Raw genomic sequence first — 18017 nt, 5'->3', positions numbered from 1 at the left:
AACCGCCGACCCTCCGATCAGCAAGCCCAAGAGGCTCAGTGGTTTAGACCACAGCGCCACCCATGTCCCCCATACAAATATGTATACTCAAATGCACCCACGTGCACTCATGTATACCCATGTACAGTACACGCCCATGTGCAAGCCATACACTCATATGCACTCAGGTATACCAGTGTATACCCCCAGGTACTTCCACATAACCCATGTATACCAATATACACCCATGTGCACCCATTTTCCAAGCCAGGCCAACTCAGCTCTCATGTATGTCTTTTTTATATAATTAATATGAAAGTTGCATCTTCCGCCTGCGTCCTCTCTGCTGTGGCCGCCCGGCCCCCTCGGTGTCTGAGATCTCGTAGACAGTGATGCGCAGCTTGTCTTGGCCCCGCTCTGTGTTCTGGGGGCACCTCTCCTCCACCACGATGTCTCCGAGGGCGTTCCGCCGGTTCCTCACCTCGGAGAGGAAGCCTTCCAGTTCTTGCTCCATGCAGGCCAGCTGCCGGGCGTAGGCTTGCTGGGCCTGGCTGCAGACCGGCTTGCGAGACGTGCCCCTGGTCCGGGTGCAGGCCAGCTCCTGAGATGCAGCGAGGTGGTTCTCTTCTCCTTCCCCACAAGCTGCCTGGCCGCCCTGCTTGGGGAAGAGGAGAGGCAACAGACCAGTCAGAACAAACACTTGTCCCCAGGGGATTCTTTGATTGTGATTTCTGCATTGCAAGGGGGTCAGGCTGGATGACCCTTAGTGGTCCCTTCCAACTCTACAGTCCTATCATTCTGAGGATAGGATGGCCAAACACACAGGAGAAGGGTGGGCAGCCTGAAGCCAGCCATGGTGGCCAGCTGCCAACCTCAGCCCAATTCATGCAAGCCTCGTTTTGGGGAGAGGAAAAATGGGGGGAAGTGGAAGAGAAGGAAAGGACCCCACTCACTTTTGACGGGTGGCCCCACCTGCCACAAGCATGCAGGCCCTTATAGAAGGCCCCTGAGAAATGTACCATCAATGGATAAAGGCTCCAAGCCTGGCTGAGAGGCAGATCTTGCCAGCCTTCCCTAAATCTCCAGGTACGAGGGATCCAGCAAACCCTCAGACGGCTTTTGGCATAGTCTCTCCACCCCAGGCTCCTGAGTAAGCTCAGCGAGTCCTGGGATAAGAGGGCAGATCCTCTTGTTATGGCTAAGAATAACTGGTCAAAGAGCAGGAATCTTGGGAGGAACAAGAGGGCAGTTCTTGCAAAAAAAAAAGGAGGAAGTGAACAGTGGGATCCTCCTATCCCAGGGTGGAATCTGTGCTGTTTAAATCATTTATAAATGTTCCGAATTTTGGGATGTGTGTTTTATTTAGGGTGCACCTTCGCTTGTAAAAATGCCTGCTTTTGGAGAGGAAAAACAATGTGTACAAAAACCACATGCTTCTGAATGAATACAGGTGGGACAGACATGTAAGTATGATAATGGTGGTGGGGGAGATTAAATAACATTTGACACATTTAATACTCCATATACAATTTTAGAGGTCAACACTTAAAATCGGGCCCCAAAATCCAGCCACAAATGGTGCATCTGCTACAATATGAGACAGTTGCCTTTGAGCCAGCTGAAGTTTCTCAACAGTCATCCAAGGCAGCCCCATACAGAGAGCACTGCAGTAGTCTATTCTAGAGATTAAAAAAAAAAAAGCATGAGCAGCAGAGGCTAGGGCTGCCTTCTAGTCAATTCCCACTGATTCCTGCCGGTGTGGTGTCACAGTTAGAGTGTCATGCTAGAACTTGGGAGAATGGGGTTAAAATCCCCACTCAGCCATGGAGCTCACTGGGTGTGACCTCGGGGACCAGTCACTGCCTCTCAGCCTCACCTACTTCTCAGGGGTGTTGTGGGGATAAGATGGGGAGAAGGAGAAGTACGCTTGCCACCTTGAGCTCCTTGGAGGAAAGCTGGAAGATGAATGGGGCAGATGGATGGGAAGGTCGGTGTCAAGGACTGGCTAGATGAGGAGTGATGGAAGCCAGCCAGAGCCGTCTTTCCCATAGGGCTTAGTGGTGCGTCGCGCCAGGGCGCCAGCCTCTCAGGGGCACCCCAGCAAGTGGGGGAGCTGCACGGCTTTGCCTGCCAGCGGCGCCCCGCCAACCATAAGGCTGGAAGGCATGCAGTTTCCCTCCCAAGCCTCCTCGGGAGTAGAGCGATCCTCGCAGAGGCTTAGGATGGAAGCTGCGCCCCTCCAACCATATGGCTGGCGGGCACACAGCTTCCCTCCCAAGCCTCTGCAGGGACTGCTTTCCTCTTGAGGAGGCTTGGGAGGGGTGCAACTTCACTCCCAAGCCTCTGCAGGGATGGCTCTCCCGCAGCGGCATGGGGAAGAGTTGCTCCCCACTTAGATGGCTGGCAGTGCACAGCTACGGCCACCCCAACACTATCCATGGCAACTTGGGGGCGCTGGGCAGATATTTGAACCCAGGCCCCGCATCTGCTAAAGACGGCCCTCCTGAGCCACCTTTCCCCCAGGGAGAGAATGTGGATCCAGGCTCCTGGTGGTGGGGAACCAGCCACACCTCAAAGGAGGGGAAAAGCTGGGATGTGCTAGATGCTGGGAGCTTGGAAGGGTGGGGTAAACAGGCAGGTGCCCCAGCCGAACATGAATCAGTTTGAATCTCCAATCAGTTTGGCATCTCCACCGCAGAAACACCCTGACAGCTTTTGTGCTGGCAGCCTGCAAGCCCCACAAACTCGCAGATCAAGGCGTCTACTGCATGTCACCGAGCAGAAACAGAGAGGATCCTTTGAGTCTCACTGTAGACAGAGGAAGAGGCCTGACACAGAAGGTTAGAGAGTGAAGCAGGGAGTTACAAGCCAGTCTGGACAACTGCTAAGACAGGAGAAACCCATAGAAGTCTCTGCATGTTCCCTGTTCCGCTTCCTTAATAAAGAAAGTTAACTGGTGTTTCCCAGTCTTTCTCTGTTCTGCAAACAACCTGTTCTCCCTGCTGGCTCCCTCCGACAGTAGGTACACAGGAAGACAGGTAGATGTTCCCTCACCTTCCAACGCAGGTCGCAGTCCCCCTCTAGCCCCTGGCTGCACCGGTCCTTGCTGGCACATAGGCAATGGATTGCGTAAAAAACAAAAAGCCATGTGGCACAAACACTGCTGAGCAGAGCAATTGTGCCAAGCCAGCTGCCGCCAGTCTCCGAGCTGCTCTCTCGATATCGTACTTGTGCTTCGCAGGGACCCTCGGGACCAGCCCCCTTTGTCCCTCCCAGCAGCACCAGCACCCAGACCAGGGGCAGCAGAAGCTCCCTTGGGGAAGCCATGGCGCTGGTCAGGTGGCTTGTGACTCTGAGGCCAAGTGGAGGCGTTCTGGAATTTCCTTGCCCGCCACACAGCCCCCCATTGTGAGTTCACTAGTCCAGGGTTCTCCTGAACTCCCACTGTCTCCTAGGGTAGCCCGTCCACCCATGCAGAGCCACTGGAGGGCTCAGGCTGGCCGCTGGAGCAGAATCCGAGACCCCTAAGGCCAGAGTTGCATGAGCTGGGAGCAGCTCCCCAGTGCAGAGGAGGAGAAGGCGTTCGGCGCATGTTCAGAAGCACCGTTTCTTAATAGAGGCATGTCACGGACTCGTTGGATGCAGAGGAATGGTGGGAGCAACCAGCTTGGGGAACCACCAAGGGAAGGAAACCCTAAGCCTGGGGAGTGGTGGTGGGACTGTTAGTTCTGTTCCACCTTAAAAGGAACAGGCATGACTGTTGTGTGTCAGATGCCTGTTTACTTCCAGCACAGGGTTGCTGGGAACTTCTGTTTGTATATTGCTTTTGCTATACTGTTGTATGCTTGGACACGAAGGGAAGCAGACATGTTTTTTCCTTTGTTCCTGAACTATGCTGAATAAATGCCTGTAAATAATGCTTACAGATGTCTCTGTACGCCACTTCCGTTGTGAGAAGTTATTCACTCTGCTGATAAGAGCATGCTGAGTCTCTAAACGTATCTGAGGCTCGTGTCGCTGATTGATGCTGTACCGGAGATTGCCTGGCTGCCAGCCGGTGGCTGGAGCCAGCTGGGGGCCTGCCAAATGCCCCCGTCTCCCTGGCAGTATCCCAACGATGAGTGGGAAGAGGCAACAGGGCTTAGTGAGCTGGGAGAGTCGGTGGCAGAGAGAAGTCCAGAATCAGAGGCAGAAGCTGAAGCAGGAGAGGGGGAGGGGGAGGCCGAGAGGCAGGTTAGGCTGGTGAAGAGTCCCGGGTGTCCCCCTCCTGCTGCGATAGAATCAGAAGAGGGCTGAAATGGGCAGAGCAGCGACAGGCTACAAGCAGGCACAGCCTCCAATTGCCTGGAAGAAAGCCCTGCAGACAAGAGGACCTTCAGTCTTCCCCAGGCATAGGCAAATTCGGCCCTCCACATGTTTTGGGACTACAATTCCCAACATCCTTGATCACTGGTCCTGCTAGCTAGGGATCATGGGTGTTGTGGGCCATGCCTGGTCTACTTGCCTATGCCTGGTCTTGGTAACTGATTAATGGGGCCAGACCTACTTGCTGTGCTCATTAGGCCTGACACTCAGCCAAGTCTGTGAAAATCGTGTTTTTGCTAATAAAGAGTTAACTCCAACATTGAACAGTGTGATTTACTGCCGGCTCGCTCTTTGGCAGGGCACAAGGTGTCTTGATTAAAAAAAAAAAAATGCTTTGTGTCTCTTGCCCCTTTATTTATTGGTGTGTGTTTTTCTTTTTGTAAATCTCCCGAAGAAAAAAATAAAATCGGGATTAAGGGGTTTTCGCAGGGCGTGTGTGCTGTGTCCCATTGGTGTAATGGTGGTGGCACCTGCCTCTCTTCTGATAGGAAATGCTTTGCAGGTGGGGGACAAAAATGGAGTGGGGGAGTTTGACAAGGGTCAGTTGGGGGAGAGTGAGAAATGTCCCTATTTTCATTCAAGAAACGTTAGAGAGCATGGAACTCCCGGACTTTTAGTGGCTGCAGGATAGGCAAACATCCAACAGGTGTAGCTCGGCATGCCATTTCCCATCCATGTCAGGAAAATAAAAAGAGAGAGAATGCTATAGCTCCTGAAATTCTGCCTGCTAGGAGCTAAGGGACCCAGGCTGCCGAGCCCTGCCAGGAAAAAACAGAGCAGAACTCGAAAATGCAGCCTTTGGCTGGGCTCAGGTCGCACCCAACTGCTTGCAGGAGATAAGAGAGGAAAGGAGCCTCCCTTTCCAGCAGCCAGCAAGGCAGGCACCCAACTGGGCCACCCAGAGCACCCAAGGGCCTGCCGGCAGGAGGATGAGATCAGAAGCCCATTCAAGGGCAATGTCTGTGCCTGCAGGGGTTGGCTCTAAAAACGGAAGGAGGGGGGCTGAGGATGGTCCCTCTGCCCCAGATGCTGAGCGAGGCCTGGCTGGGGCTGCCCTCTGCCCAGAGGCCCCCTGCACCCGGAAAAGACCTCTGCAGCTCAGCTCATCTGCAAGGGACGTCCCGTTGGCACCCTAAGGTAGGTTGTGCTCCTTGGAGAAGGCTGGGAATGGGGTGCAAGAGGCTCAGGGGAGCTTGAAGGCCCCCTGTTCCCACCTGAGATTAGACAGCAGGGCCCCCAGACCCACTGGGGGGGGGGGAGGAATGGGAGCCCCACAACTGACCTTCATGCCTGAGAGAGAAATGGGACTTTCAGTCCTGGGTGACAGTAGCCGATCATTGTGTGTGCATGCATGAGTTTGCATAGCCCCAAACAGAGGAGGAGGAATGTGGAAGTTCAGGAGCGTCTTGGACTGGGGGGGGGGCGTTGCATTTGTGTTCTGAGTTAGCAAGTTATCTACCAGCCCCTGGGAAGAAGGATGGGAGGAGATATTGGATCCAGTTCAAGTTCAAAGGTGAACTTGCCAGATTTGAACATTCCAGAATGGTCTTTTTTATTTTTATTTTTTTTATTGAAGTAAATAAAACAAATCAATACAATAAAAACAAACAAACAAACAAACAAACAAACAAATAAATAGGAGAAGCACAAGAAAGCAGCATAGAACATCTGGGAGAGACTGGATATTAGCTTGGCAAAGTATTTAGGACCAGTTTTCACGTTGCCCCAAGGAGAGGTTGTTTGTTACGTATGAGATAAAATCTCAGGGTCCTCCAGGCCTTAGGCCACAAGTACGGTAATTTATGAGATATTTTTTCCAGCTAATGCTAAACTCCACATATTTTCATAACCAGAGCAAAAGTCGCGAGTCCTGCAAGGTTCTGCATTTGGGGGCAACTGAAGTTTTGGCAGCTGCCAAAAGGGCCCTCAAACTGAAATGCAGCCTCCCTTTGAATTTTGCACCTCTCTGAATTTTGCAATGCACTTCTCCAGCCACATAATGTATAGCAAGATGCATTTACTGGGATAAAGTGTGAACATAAATGCCTGTATTAGTGAAAAGAGCAGACACCACTGCATTATATTAGGGGAAACAGCTTACAAAATGGGTTTATCAGGATAAAATTGCACTAAAATACAGTACTTGCAAATTTTAATTGTGTGTGTGTTTTTAATGCAAATTGCTGCAGAAATGTGGAGAAATAAATTTAAGACTGGGGAAATGAACCAATATTGAGAGATGCATCCATCCCACTATAGCTGACCCTTTTTTTGTAGTTATGGAGATTTCGCTTGCTCTCTCATCCCCCCACTTTGTAGCTTATTAGAAGTCAGGATGCCACATTGCTCTCTATGATGATGCTGACGATGGCACGGATCCTGTCAGCAGCAGGCTGGGCTGTGCCAGCCAACAGGGGCCAGCCTGATTCCCTTTTCCCACACCCCAACAGGGCTGGACGTGAGCAAGGGACAGACAGCTCTGCGGAAACCGCCAGCGGGTGTTCCTCTGAGCATGTGCAGAGTGCACCCCCTCTTGTCCCACTGCGTACGCCTGGTTCATCCAGGGGAACTGGAGCGTTCTAGGGGAAAGGGTTTTTCCAGGTGGAGCGTGAGAGCTGCAGTCTTTAAGCCTGACACTTCCTCTTAAAAAAACGAACCAGGAATTAACCCCTACCAGCTTCTCAGTTCTACGGATGCAGGGGAGAGGGGCATTGACGGGAAGGGGGGAGGGAGCTCCTCCCCGCCTGCTTGGTTCTTGGGGTGGGGCTGGGGAGTGTCCTCTCCAGTGGGTCAGGGTGGAGGAGGCCAGCCCTGAGCTTTGCCAAGGCCCCTCGCAAGTCTTCCTGTGCCCTGTACTTTGCATCCCCGCAGCAATCCTCAAATATTTGCAGCCGCGGTAATCATTAACCTGCCTGGGCATTATGAGCGCCCTGGGAGAGGGGTGGCTGAGCAGTTCTCACCCTGAGCATCCTCGGGGACAGACCTGGGGGCGCACGGTGGGGCTTGAGGACCGCTGAACACAACACAGGCCTGCCAGGTAAGGCCAATGGCCCACCTAGCACATCCCCCTTGTTCTCGCAGTGGCCAGCCAGGTGCTTATTTTGGGGAAACCTGCAAGCAGGACTAGAACTCAAGAGCCGTCTCTCCTCCCAAAGTTTCCAGCGACTGGGATTCAGAACCATTGCTGCCTCCCACCGTAAAGACAAAGAATAGCTGGTAGCTATGAATAGCCATCTTCATTACTGGCAAAAGTGAGCATTTTTTTTTAGGCTGGGGGGTCACCTTTCCTGCTCCATCCACCTGTGTCTCTCCCCCCCACTCAGGTTATATTCCCACCCTGTGCCCGATGCTCTCCAAGGAGGGAGGGAGCTCTGCTTATTTTGAGGGTTCTCCCTTCCTGACCCCCCTTTAAGCAGTGGTGCAATTAGGTCATTTTCAACGGCAGACTTGCTGGTCTACAGATGTCTAGGGATCTTTAGGGCCTATTTAAATGTGTCTATTCCTTCACCTGCAGTCCTGTGGCTGCTGGGGGGGGGGGAGCGTCTGATAACACCCCCTCAGGTCAGGTTGAAACCACTGCTGCCAGTCGGGGTAGACAATATTGAACTAACTAGACCCAAGGCTCTGGCTCTCAGAATAAGGCAGCTTCCTGTGTCCCTTTTGGGGTGTGGGTGTGGGTGTGGGTGTGGCTTCTGCCCCAAAGTCTTGCCCTGAGGGCACCCACTGTCCCCAGGTGCCCTCTTGATTTGCAGGGTGCAGCTGGCATGTTTGGCCTGGACTCTGGGAGCAAGCGGGCATTGCCTGCTTTCAAAGCTATCATTGGGTGGGGGGCGATGGAGGGGGTGGGGCATTCTCAATTTGCCAAAGGAGAGGCGTTCAGGGCTGGCCCTATCATTGGGCAGGAGGAGAAGAGGAAAAGGCAGCTGCTTCAAGGGGCAGGTGCAACAGGGCAGGTGGTAGGCTCAGTGGGGTGTGCTGTGCAGCCGCCTCTGAGACCCCTAAGCAAGCCTGCTGACCCCAGGGGGAGAGGAGGACCCTCTCCTTTCCATTCAGCTTCCAGCCTGGTCAGATTCTGCACACTGAGAAGGGAGAGGCACCATTTTGTCCTGATGCTCGGGCAGCAAAAAGTCCTGCGCAGGCCTTAGGCCTCCTCCCGGCAGACTCTGCCCTCTTCACTCTGCATGCCTGGTGGCTGGCTCAGTGGTTTTGAGTTATTTTTTATGCCACCTTCTGCCCTCTATGGCTTACAAGGTATTTCGCTTCACCAACCCCATGTGAGGTAGGCTAGCCTGAAAGAGAGGGTCCCTGACCTGAGGTCACCTTCGTGGCTGAGCCAAGGGGGCTTTGAACCTGGATGTCCCTCGACTTATTCACTAGACCACACTGGCTGGTGAGAGAGAGAGGGAGAGAGTTGTAGTGGTTAAGAAAAAAAGGTGGGGTAGAAATGCAACCAATCCATTAATTAAAACTCTGCACATGGTCAGAAGCACTGTCTTCTTGTAGCCAGGCTTTGGTGCAGGAGGAAGATGACCCAGATGCAGCCAAGGGACCATGAAGATGACCTCTGGTTTGGGAAATGAGCCCCATGGAGCTGTAGGCCCCAGCTGGGAGGACCTTGTGTGTCAACTGGGGAAGAGCTTCCGCTTGGTATTGGTCTGGGAATTGTCAGCATGGCGTGATTTTGAGGGTTTTGATTTTTCCCCCAATGTTCCTCTAGAGCAGTGGTTTCTAAACTTTTATGGGCCCTCACCCCCTCAGTCCCATAAACTCATCCCCAGTGCCATGATAAAATTCAAAACAGTAACAATTGATTGTGCATTTATTCAAAATATGGTTTTGGTCTATTGTTATTTTAACTCCTCAGATGTCTTGCTCTCAGATTTTTTTTAGTGATCATTTTATTGTTTCATCTTTGAGGTGTTTCTCTCTTTACAATCAGGCGGTATATAAATCTTATGAACTAACTAAATGACTAAATAAAATCCAATTAAAGCTATGTAGTTTAATTAATTCAACATAATTGATGGACTTGATCTGGTGATACCAGCTTTTCATAGTCTGAGAATCATTTACACCTCCAGCTCCCCCCTGCTGCCCCCTTGCCTCTTAGCATCCCCCTAGGTAATCTCTCCAGCATATGACACTGCTCAGCCCCTGGCCTAGATCCTGCCCTGCCCTGCCCACTATCCTCAGACTCTCAAAGAGCAGGAGACATGGGGGGAAAGGAAGGTCTTCTTCCTGGGATTCTTTGTGCTAAATGCCTTCACAAGTCTGAAGGACTTGTAAGGTCCCAGGGCACATGGCCAAAATACAGCTCCTTCACAGCCAGGGAAAGATGGAGGGGGGGCTGCATCCTTGCCAGCATCCACACACCTCTCCCCCCCCCCCAAAGTTGGCAGCATGTGAAAAATGTGGGGTAAGCTGCGGCAATGCCTTTAGAAGCCCCACCTCACATTCATCGTCACAGCAGAGGTCTCCCCCCCCTGCACTGCTGCCATCCATCCCACTTAGGGCTCTTGCTGCCAAGATAACCAGGTCTTGACTCACAGAATTGTAGAGTTGGACCACAAGGGTCATCTAAGTCCAACCCTCTTCAAATGCAGGAGTCTTTCACCCAATGTGGGGCTCGAACCCACAAGCTGGAGATTAAGAGTCTGATGGGTCCCTTTCTGCAGCAGAGCTCCGATTGCCACCCAGTCTAAAGGACACCTCTGACTGGTCCACCGGTCACATCAGTGGTTCCCAAATCGGGCCGTAACACCCCCTGGGAGGGGGGCAAATTAATAATAATAATAATAATAATAATAATAATAATAATAATAATAATAATACCCAGCCCATCTGGCTGGGTTTCCCCAGCCACTCTGGCGGGCTCCCAACAGAATATTAGGAACACAATTACTGGGGAGGGGGGGGGGACTGTAAATGACTTTCAGACTTTGAAAAGCTGGCGTCACTGGATCAAGTTGATCAGTTGGGTCAAATTAATTCAACTATAGAGCGTCAACTGGGTTTTTTTAATTAATTGTGCAATTAATTGTTTTGAATGCAATGGTGTTATTATCTTCCTTAGCGGGTTATGCAAACCGCTGTTCTGAATGATGCTTTTTAAAGGGTAGTGCAGGTGGCACTGGGAGTAAGTTCATGGGGCCAAGACAGCCTGAAAAGGTTTGGGGACCACTGAGTTAGAGGAAGCTGATGGTTAGGTGGTCTTCATCTTCTTTGGCAAATAGTCGTAGCTGAGTACGATTTTCTTCCATGAACACAGTGATTCTTAACAGTGAGTCCATAAGTGACTGTGGAGGCCAAGGTGAGGTGGTAACCGCAGCTGGCCCAATGCCCCACCAACAAGAAAATGAAAGCAATGCCCCCACTTTGGCACTTGTGGGTTGGTAGGAAAGTTGCCTTGCTAGGGCAAGGCATGGCAACTTTATTTCTTTATTCATTTGCCTTAAAGCCTTCCCACCCTGAATGATCATCAGCCCTAGCAGTTGGGCAAAGTTCCACAAAGCCCAGCAGATGAAGGCAGAGGCCTGGGCTGGAGCTCCTTGGCCACCTGCTCCTGGCGGGTCCAGAGTCCCTTCGCTCCAGCTCTTTATGGCACGGCTATTAGCATTGCTTCCTGTGGGTGCCAAGTGAGCAGGGCAAAGTTCTCTTGGGTGCCAGGGAGCTGCCAAGAAAATGTGCCTGCCTCCCTGGGTTATGTGCCCGGTTTGCTCCTTGCCTCCTGAGATGGAGAAGCTGTGAATTTGGGGGCTGGCTTAGGGCAGGGATGCCTAATATCTGATAGTCCCTCAAAGGCAGCATTTTCCAATACTGGAGTGAAGGGAGAGAGATCCTGTAATTTACTTTTAAAGAGAAGGCAGGTGATTTATCATAAGAACATAAGAGGCTGCAGCTGAGTCAGGCCAATGGCCCATCTGTATACCGGAAGGAGTGTCTCACCCCCATCGGTCAGGCTGGACACTGAGGTCCAGTTGCGAGGCAGTTCCCTCACTGCAAGAAGTGAAGTTACAGGGAACCAGGCAGAGGGCCTTCTTGGTGGTGGTGCCCTCCCTGTGGAACGCCCTTCCATCAGATGTCAAGGAAATAAACAACTATCTGACTTTTAGAAGGCATCTGAAGTCAACCCTGTATTGGGAGGTTTGATATTGTGATTGATATTTAGTTGTGTTTTTATATTATGTCAAAAGCTGCTACTAATACTAGTAATACTGCTAATACTAATACGTACTAATATTTCCAGTGTCCTCTTCTCACAGTGGCCTGTGGGAAAAGCCCAGAAGCAGGACCTGAGCACAATAGCCCCTCTCTCCACGCTCTGTAGTTTCCAGAAACTGGTTTTCAGAAGCATTGCTGCCTCCAATTGTGGAGGCAGAGCTGAGCCACCCTTATTCATTTATTTTTATTAAAGATTTTACTGTTTACAAAAGTACATGCCTTGTCTCTTTTTCCAGGGTGTATAGTCTTTCTTACAAATCAGTTGCATGTGTTGTGAGACATTAGTGTTGAGTACAGTATAAGGTTGAGGAGAGGTGGGGAGGCTTATATCCTTTTGTATAGTGCAGGGGTCAGCAAACTTATTCAGCAGGCTGGTTCACTGTCCATCAGACCTTGTGGGGGGCTGGACTATACTGTATTTGGAAGAAAAGAAAAAAAGAACGAATTCCTATAACCCAGAGATGCATTTTAAATACAGTGGAACCTCAAGTTGCGAACGTGATCCGTGCAGGAGGCACGTTCGCAACCCACACCATTCGCAACCCACAGCGCCGCGTCTGCACACGATTTAGCGCTTCTGCGCATGCGCAAGCATCAAAACCCAGAAGTAACCCATTCTGGTGCTTCCGGGTTTGGCATGGTGTGCAACCCGAAATCGCATAATCTGAAGCGTCTGGAACACGAGGTACCACTGTAAAAAGACACATTCTACTCATGTAAAAACACACTGATTCCCAGACTGTCTGCGGGCCAGATTTAGAAGGCGATTGGGCCGGGCCTTAGTTTGCCTACCCATGGTATAGTGTACATGTGGGGGTTTGTGTCAGGGTCAACTGAGTAGGTTATTACATTTCCTTGGTAGTGAGATGTATTAGAGGGCAGGGTGTGGTTGGTTGTCTGTGGTTGTCTGCAGTGAGGTTTGTTTGCATTTGTGGGGGGGGGGGGGAAGGATTGTTGGGTCATGTAAGCCAGATTGATTCGTACGCTGTCTGTGCATTCTTGTCATTGTCTTGTTGGGCTGTGTATGTGATAAAGGGGAGCCATACTGGAGTGAAGGTGTCCTCTTCTATTTCTCCCCATGTCAGTTTCAGTTTATTGGTTAGCTTTTGCAGCCAGGCCGTTTCCCATACAATTTGATACCACTGGTCCATGTTTACTCCTGGCAGTGTCTACCTATGAGGCTTCTGGCTGCTGAGAGTAGGTGGGTTATAAGCTCTCTGTAATGTTACTATGATCTTGGAAGATGTTCAGTAGGGCCAATTCTGGGGTGAGTTCTAATACCTGTTTGCACATCTCTTGTAGGACTGCTGTCCAGAAGGGTTGGATTTTAGGGCATTGCCATCACATGTGGAGGTATGTGCCTGCGGAGGTGCAGCCTCTCCAACATCTTGGTGAGGTTCCTGGGCGTATCAGCGCCAGTTTCCATGGTGTTAAGTTCCACCTGTAGGTGAGTTTCAAAGTGAGTTCCCTTCTTTTGGCTGATATGGACTCAAAAGGAGGTTTAGACCACATTCTAGTCCATTGGGCGGGGTTAATTTTATAGCCTAGGTCATGCTCCCATTGTTCTTTGATTCTGAGCCACCCTTAATAGCTTTATTGTTCTCCACAAATTTGTCCACTTCTTTTTTAAAAAGTAATCCAATCTGGTGGCTACTGCCGCCTCCTGCAGAAGGGAGTTCCATGGTTTAACTATGTACCGCGTGAATAACTTTTTTTATCTGTCCTCTATGTAAAAGATCTTCCTGTCTGCTCTTTAGACACAATCTCTAAAGATCAGACAGAGTGCTTTAACTCTGTGGGGACAAAGCTGTGAGGGGTGCGGGGGCACTAATAATAATAATAATAATAATAATAATAATAATAATAATTGTTTATTTATACCCTGCCCTTCCCAGTTCAAAAACCGGGCTCAGGGCAGCTAACAACAAATTTAAAACACTTTAAAACAATTATAAAAGCAGCATAAAATACAGTATAAAAGCATGAATAACAATAAAATTCAAAAATCAAAAATCAATTAGATAATCCCCAGGGCTAGCTGGCTGAATTGGTCCTACTTGGGCCAACGAGGAGTCCAGGGGAGAATTAGCTGTGGGGTCTCAGAGCGGGTGATCTTCATAAAAGGAGAGGGAGAGGGAAGAGAAGGGAAGGAAAATAAAAGATCAGGCTGAATTCCGTTTAAAGGCCAGGCGGAATAGCTCCGTTTTACAGGCCCGACAGAAGGAGGTTAAATCCTGAAGGGCCCTAGTCTCATGGGACAGAGCACTCCACCAGGTCGGAGCCATCACTGAAAAGGCCCTGGCTCTGGTGGAGGATAGTCTGACTTCCTTAGGGCCCGGGACCTCTAAACTATGGTTATTCATGGACCTTAAGGTCCTCTGCGGGGCATACCAGGAGAGGCGGTCCCATAGATATGAGGGTCCTAAGCCACAAAGGGCTTAATCCATTGGTTGTGCTTAGCTGCTGCTGAGATGGAAAGAAGATAAAGTCCTTACCACAGAAGAATGGCGGATCAAGTTGATGGATTATGCCAAAATGGCTAAAATGACCAGAAGAATCAGAGATCAGGAAGACCAAAATTTTAATAAGGAATGGGGAAAATTTATAATTTATCTTAAAAACCATTGTAAACAGTTAAAATTTTGAGTAGGATTAGAATATCACTTGTAGTTTAATGGTGAATTTTCGACACAATGGAGAGGTATAATATTTTGGATTATCCTAAAAGATGCAGGAGGAAATGATTAACAATAGGACCCACAAAAGGGGAGGAGGGAAGTCCAGGAGTTTCCTTGGAATCTGATTTTTATGTTGTATGTTGGATATGTGAGTGTAAAATTTTAATCCAAAGAAGACGATGAAGGCGATGTGTTGAATGGATTAATGGACTAATCCTGGTTCCTCCTTTCCTCCGACAGCTTGTCTGCTGCAGGACCACCCTGTGGTCACTCCTGGGCAAAGGCCAAAGACTTCCCCTCCAGCATGGAAAAGGCAGCCAGTGGAAGCAGCCTTCAGCGCCCCTCACTAGCTGAAAGGAGGTGTGGGGCTCCTGCCCAGACAAGGGAGGGGGTGCCTATCGGCTGTAACAGCAACTCCACGTGGAAGCCTCAAACCATTCCAGTGGGGGGGCTGTTATTTTGGATGGGCACCCAAAAAAGCATCTGGATGCCACCGAGAGACCAGGAGGACAAAGATCTTTTGACCCAGGCGCTTTGAGGATCATGTGCTCAGGGATGGACAGAGTGAGTAACGGGACGTTTCGTGGAATTGTATGGCTGGAAAGGACTCTAGTGGTCATCTAGTCATAAGAAGGAGATTCCAGCTGAACGTTAGGAAGAACTTCCTGACGGGAAAGTCTGTTGGGCAGTGACGTGAACTCCCTCCGAAGGTGGTGGAATCTCCTTAAATGGAGGATTTTAGACAGAGATTGGATAGCCCCAATCTGTCAGCGATTCCTTATCTGGGATTCCTGCATTGCAGGGAGTTGGACTAGATGAACCTTAGGGTTCCCTTCCAACCGCAGCATTCTATGATTTTATAATTCTGTTCAGAACAACAAGCCTTTGATATAGCTTTATTTTCTACCTTGTGGGTCAGGGCAGAATCCTAACCCCCCCCCCCAATGCAGCAGCCCAAGGGCCATTTTGATAGGCAGTGCTTTTTAAATTTGACCACTTTAGAAATCCCATTTTCATACAGGAGGGGGGTGGATGCATTTATTTCCCTGGCCCCTCTGTTAAAACTTCCTTGCTGTCTGTCCTTTGTGTGGCACATGCGTCATGGGACAGCCGCCCTGCAAGCCTAGAGCACCGTTTGTTGGAGGAGATAAAGGGGTATTTTTGAGGGCTTGATAAGAAACCGCAAAGCCACGTGGGAGGGTGTTTCACTGAAGAGGTGGGTTACAGACGCTTCAGGTTACAGACGCTTCAGGTTAAAGACTCTGCTAACCCAGATATAGGACCGCGGGTTAAGAACTTTGCTTCAGGATGAGAACAGAAATCGTGCGGTGACAGCAGGAGGCCCCATTAGCTAAAGTGGTACCTCAGGTTAAGAACAGTTTCAGGTTAAGAACGGACCTCCAGAACAAATTAAGTTCTTAACCCGAGGTACCACTGTACCGTATTATCACACACTCCCCCCCATGCTGTTTCCCATCACAACCACTAGATGGCAATGCCGTATAACAGCCATGTACAATTTTGGGGCAAAACAAATCTGGATCAATGCTCAATAACAGCTCGTCTGGAGGTACCCTCAGAAAGGCAGGATGCTGTCAGTCCTGGCCAGGCTGTTGGTCCACCTGGCCTAGTATTGCCTACTCTGCAGGCAGCAGTTCTCCAGTGCCTCAGGCCCCTGCTTCACCTGCTACCTCCAGCTGGGCTCCTCCATCACCTGTTCCCTCCATCACGGGAGCAGCTGGTCATTGAACCTGGGACCTTCTGCATGCCACGCAGCTGCTCTGCCCACTGAGCTGTGGGTGCTGCCAGAGAACACTGGAAGCTGCCATTCACAGAATTGTGGAGCTGGGAGGGACCCCAGGGAACCCCCTGCAATGATCCATTGATCTCGGCCTTGTCTAAAATGGCAGGAGCCAGGTCTCCAGGATTTCATGGCCCATCTGCCCATGAAAAGAGCATGGATAGGAAGTGGTTCTGGCCTTTGCAGGTGCATCCAAGGTGGGATTTGTGCCCCATTTCCCATGATGGGTCAACCAGGAAGAAGTGGTGCTCGGACGATGCATCCTGCTCCGAGGCAGAACCAAACCGAGGGCACACTACTATGACCTATGAATTGACAGCCAGTCCCCCTCCTGTCTCCTGGCTGTCAGTTTTGTAGGGCACAAGTATGTCCCTCTCCACGCCCTCCCTGCCAAGCGGCCCTTGGCCTGAGAAGGAAGGAAGGAAGGAAGGAAGGAAGGAAGGAAGGAAGGAAGAGGAGAAGAAGAAGCAGCAATTGTCAACAAAGGTGGAAGGGGGTAACTAGGAAAGCAGAGTTACTGTGGCATGGTGGCTAGAGCACAAAGGTCAGGCAAGTGCAATGGGATGGCGAGTTCAAATCCCCACTCAAACCAGGAAGTTCACCTCTCTCTCAGCTGAACCTACCTCACAGGTTTAGCTACAGGTAGGTAGCCATGTTGGTCTGCCATAGTCGAAACAAAATAAAAAAATTCCTTCCAGTAGCACCTTAGAGACCAACTAAGTTAGTTATTGGCATGCACACGAAAGCTCATACCAATAACTAACTTAGCTGGTCTCTAAGGTGCTCCTGGAAGGAATTTTTTTATTTTGTTTCTACCTCACAGGGTTGTTGTGAGGATAAAATCTGGGTGGGTGGGAAGAGACTCATGCTTGCTGCACTGAGCAGCGTGGAGGAAGGCACTGGCAAGATATAAATGTAGTAATTAAATAATAAATATGCAAAATTTCAACCCCCACCCCCAGGCCTGTTTTCCTAGGTGAGAGTGAACTATATATTTTACATTTTCCTCCTTTCGTTTTTGGAAATGGGTGGAGTCTCCCTTGGAAAAAGGCAAATTCTGAGGAGCAGGGAGTGACTGAGCCAGACCCCCTGGGGAGGGTGCCCCACAACTGAGGTACCAGGAATACCCCCCCTCACAAGCCCAACTGCCAAACCGCAGAGGGCAGAGGGGCAGTGACTTTGGGGTCTGGCCTTGATCAAAATATACTGGTGGAAACCTATGAGAGGAGATTTAAAAGTTTAGGACCAGTACTTGGGATGGAGCTCAGAAATGCAGCAGCAACTACAGGTAAAATTAAATACCCTGTGCTGCATTGCTGGGACTGTTGGATGTGTTTGGATCAATAGGAGGTTCTGAACAGACTTCCAGGGCAGCCCCAGGTAGAATGGATTGCAGCAGCCCATCCCGGAAGTTACCGAGGTGTGAATTTATGTGGCCGGCTCCGTACTTATTACAAAGCTGGTAAAAAGCACCCCAGGCCACCATTTCCCACCAAAGCACTGCGCCAGAGTTGCAGTCCTGATTCTGCATGGGGAGTGCAGCCCCCTCCAGAACAAGCTGAGCATTAGGGGCCCAATGGAGGGAGGTACCAGTAAGTGTGGAGTGGGGAATATGGAAGTCTAGCTGAAAACGGTGTAAACAAGTTTTGATGGATGCAATAATGGAATACTGAATGGTATTGCTTTTGTAAAGGATTTATGATTTGTAAAATGAACTGTGGAAAGAGAAGAAGGGAAGTCATTGATATATTAAGGATGTTAAATGAGTATTTTAAATTGTAAAACAGAAAATTTAATAAAATATATATAATAATGTGGAAGTTTAACAAAATTCTGATTTTTCCCATGTTGAATACTTCAATGCTTTTTTAAAAAAACCAACAACAGCCATATCATTTTTTTCTACTCTTGCTTCGCTGGTGCCCTAAGCACATACTCTGTCTGCCCATTGGGGAATCCAGTGCTGAGGCTGA

General features: G+C 49.9%; 1 protein-coding gene across 2 annotated transcripts; it reads right to left on the bottom strand.

The window, feature by feature from the left end:
* Positions 1-263: 263 nt before the first annotated feature.
* Positions 264-3353, bottom strand: LOC309330588 (uncharacterized protein). 2 transcript variants are annotated; one of them, XM_081842312.1, is made up of 2 exons: positions 3034-3353; positions 264-637 (listed from the first exon to the last, which is right to left on the bottom strand). In XM_081842312.1, exons 1-2 carry the CDS (start codon positions 3304-3306, stop codon positions 287-289), a joined length of 624 nt encoding a protein of 207 aa, XP_081698438.1. In that variant the 5' UTR covers positions 3307-3353; the 3' UTR covers positions 264-286. The 2 variants fall into 2 exon arrangements, with proteins under 2 accessions (XP_081698438.1, XP_081698439.1); XM_081842313.1 differs by having other exon boundaries at positions 264-634; positions 3034-3352.
* Between the last annotated feature and the right edge of the window lie 14664 nt (positions 3354-18017).

Source organism: Podarcis erhardii (genome assembly GCF_964252035.2).
Source record: "Podarcis erhardii genome assembly, chromosome: 15".
Classification (NCBI taxonomy): domain Eukaryota; kingdom Metazoa; phylum Chordata; class Lepidosauria; order Squamata; family Lacertidae; genus Podarcis; species Podarcis erhardii.
Note: the sequence above shows the minus strand (reverse complement) of the source record. Positions and strands in the feature narration are given on the sequence as shown.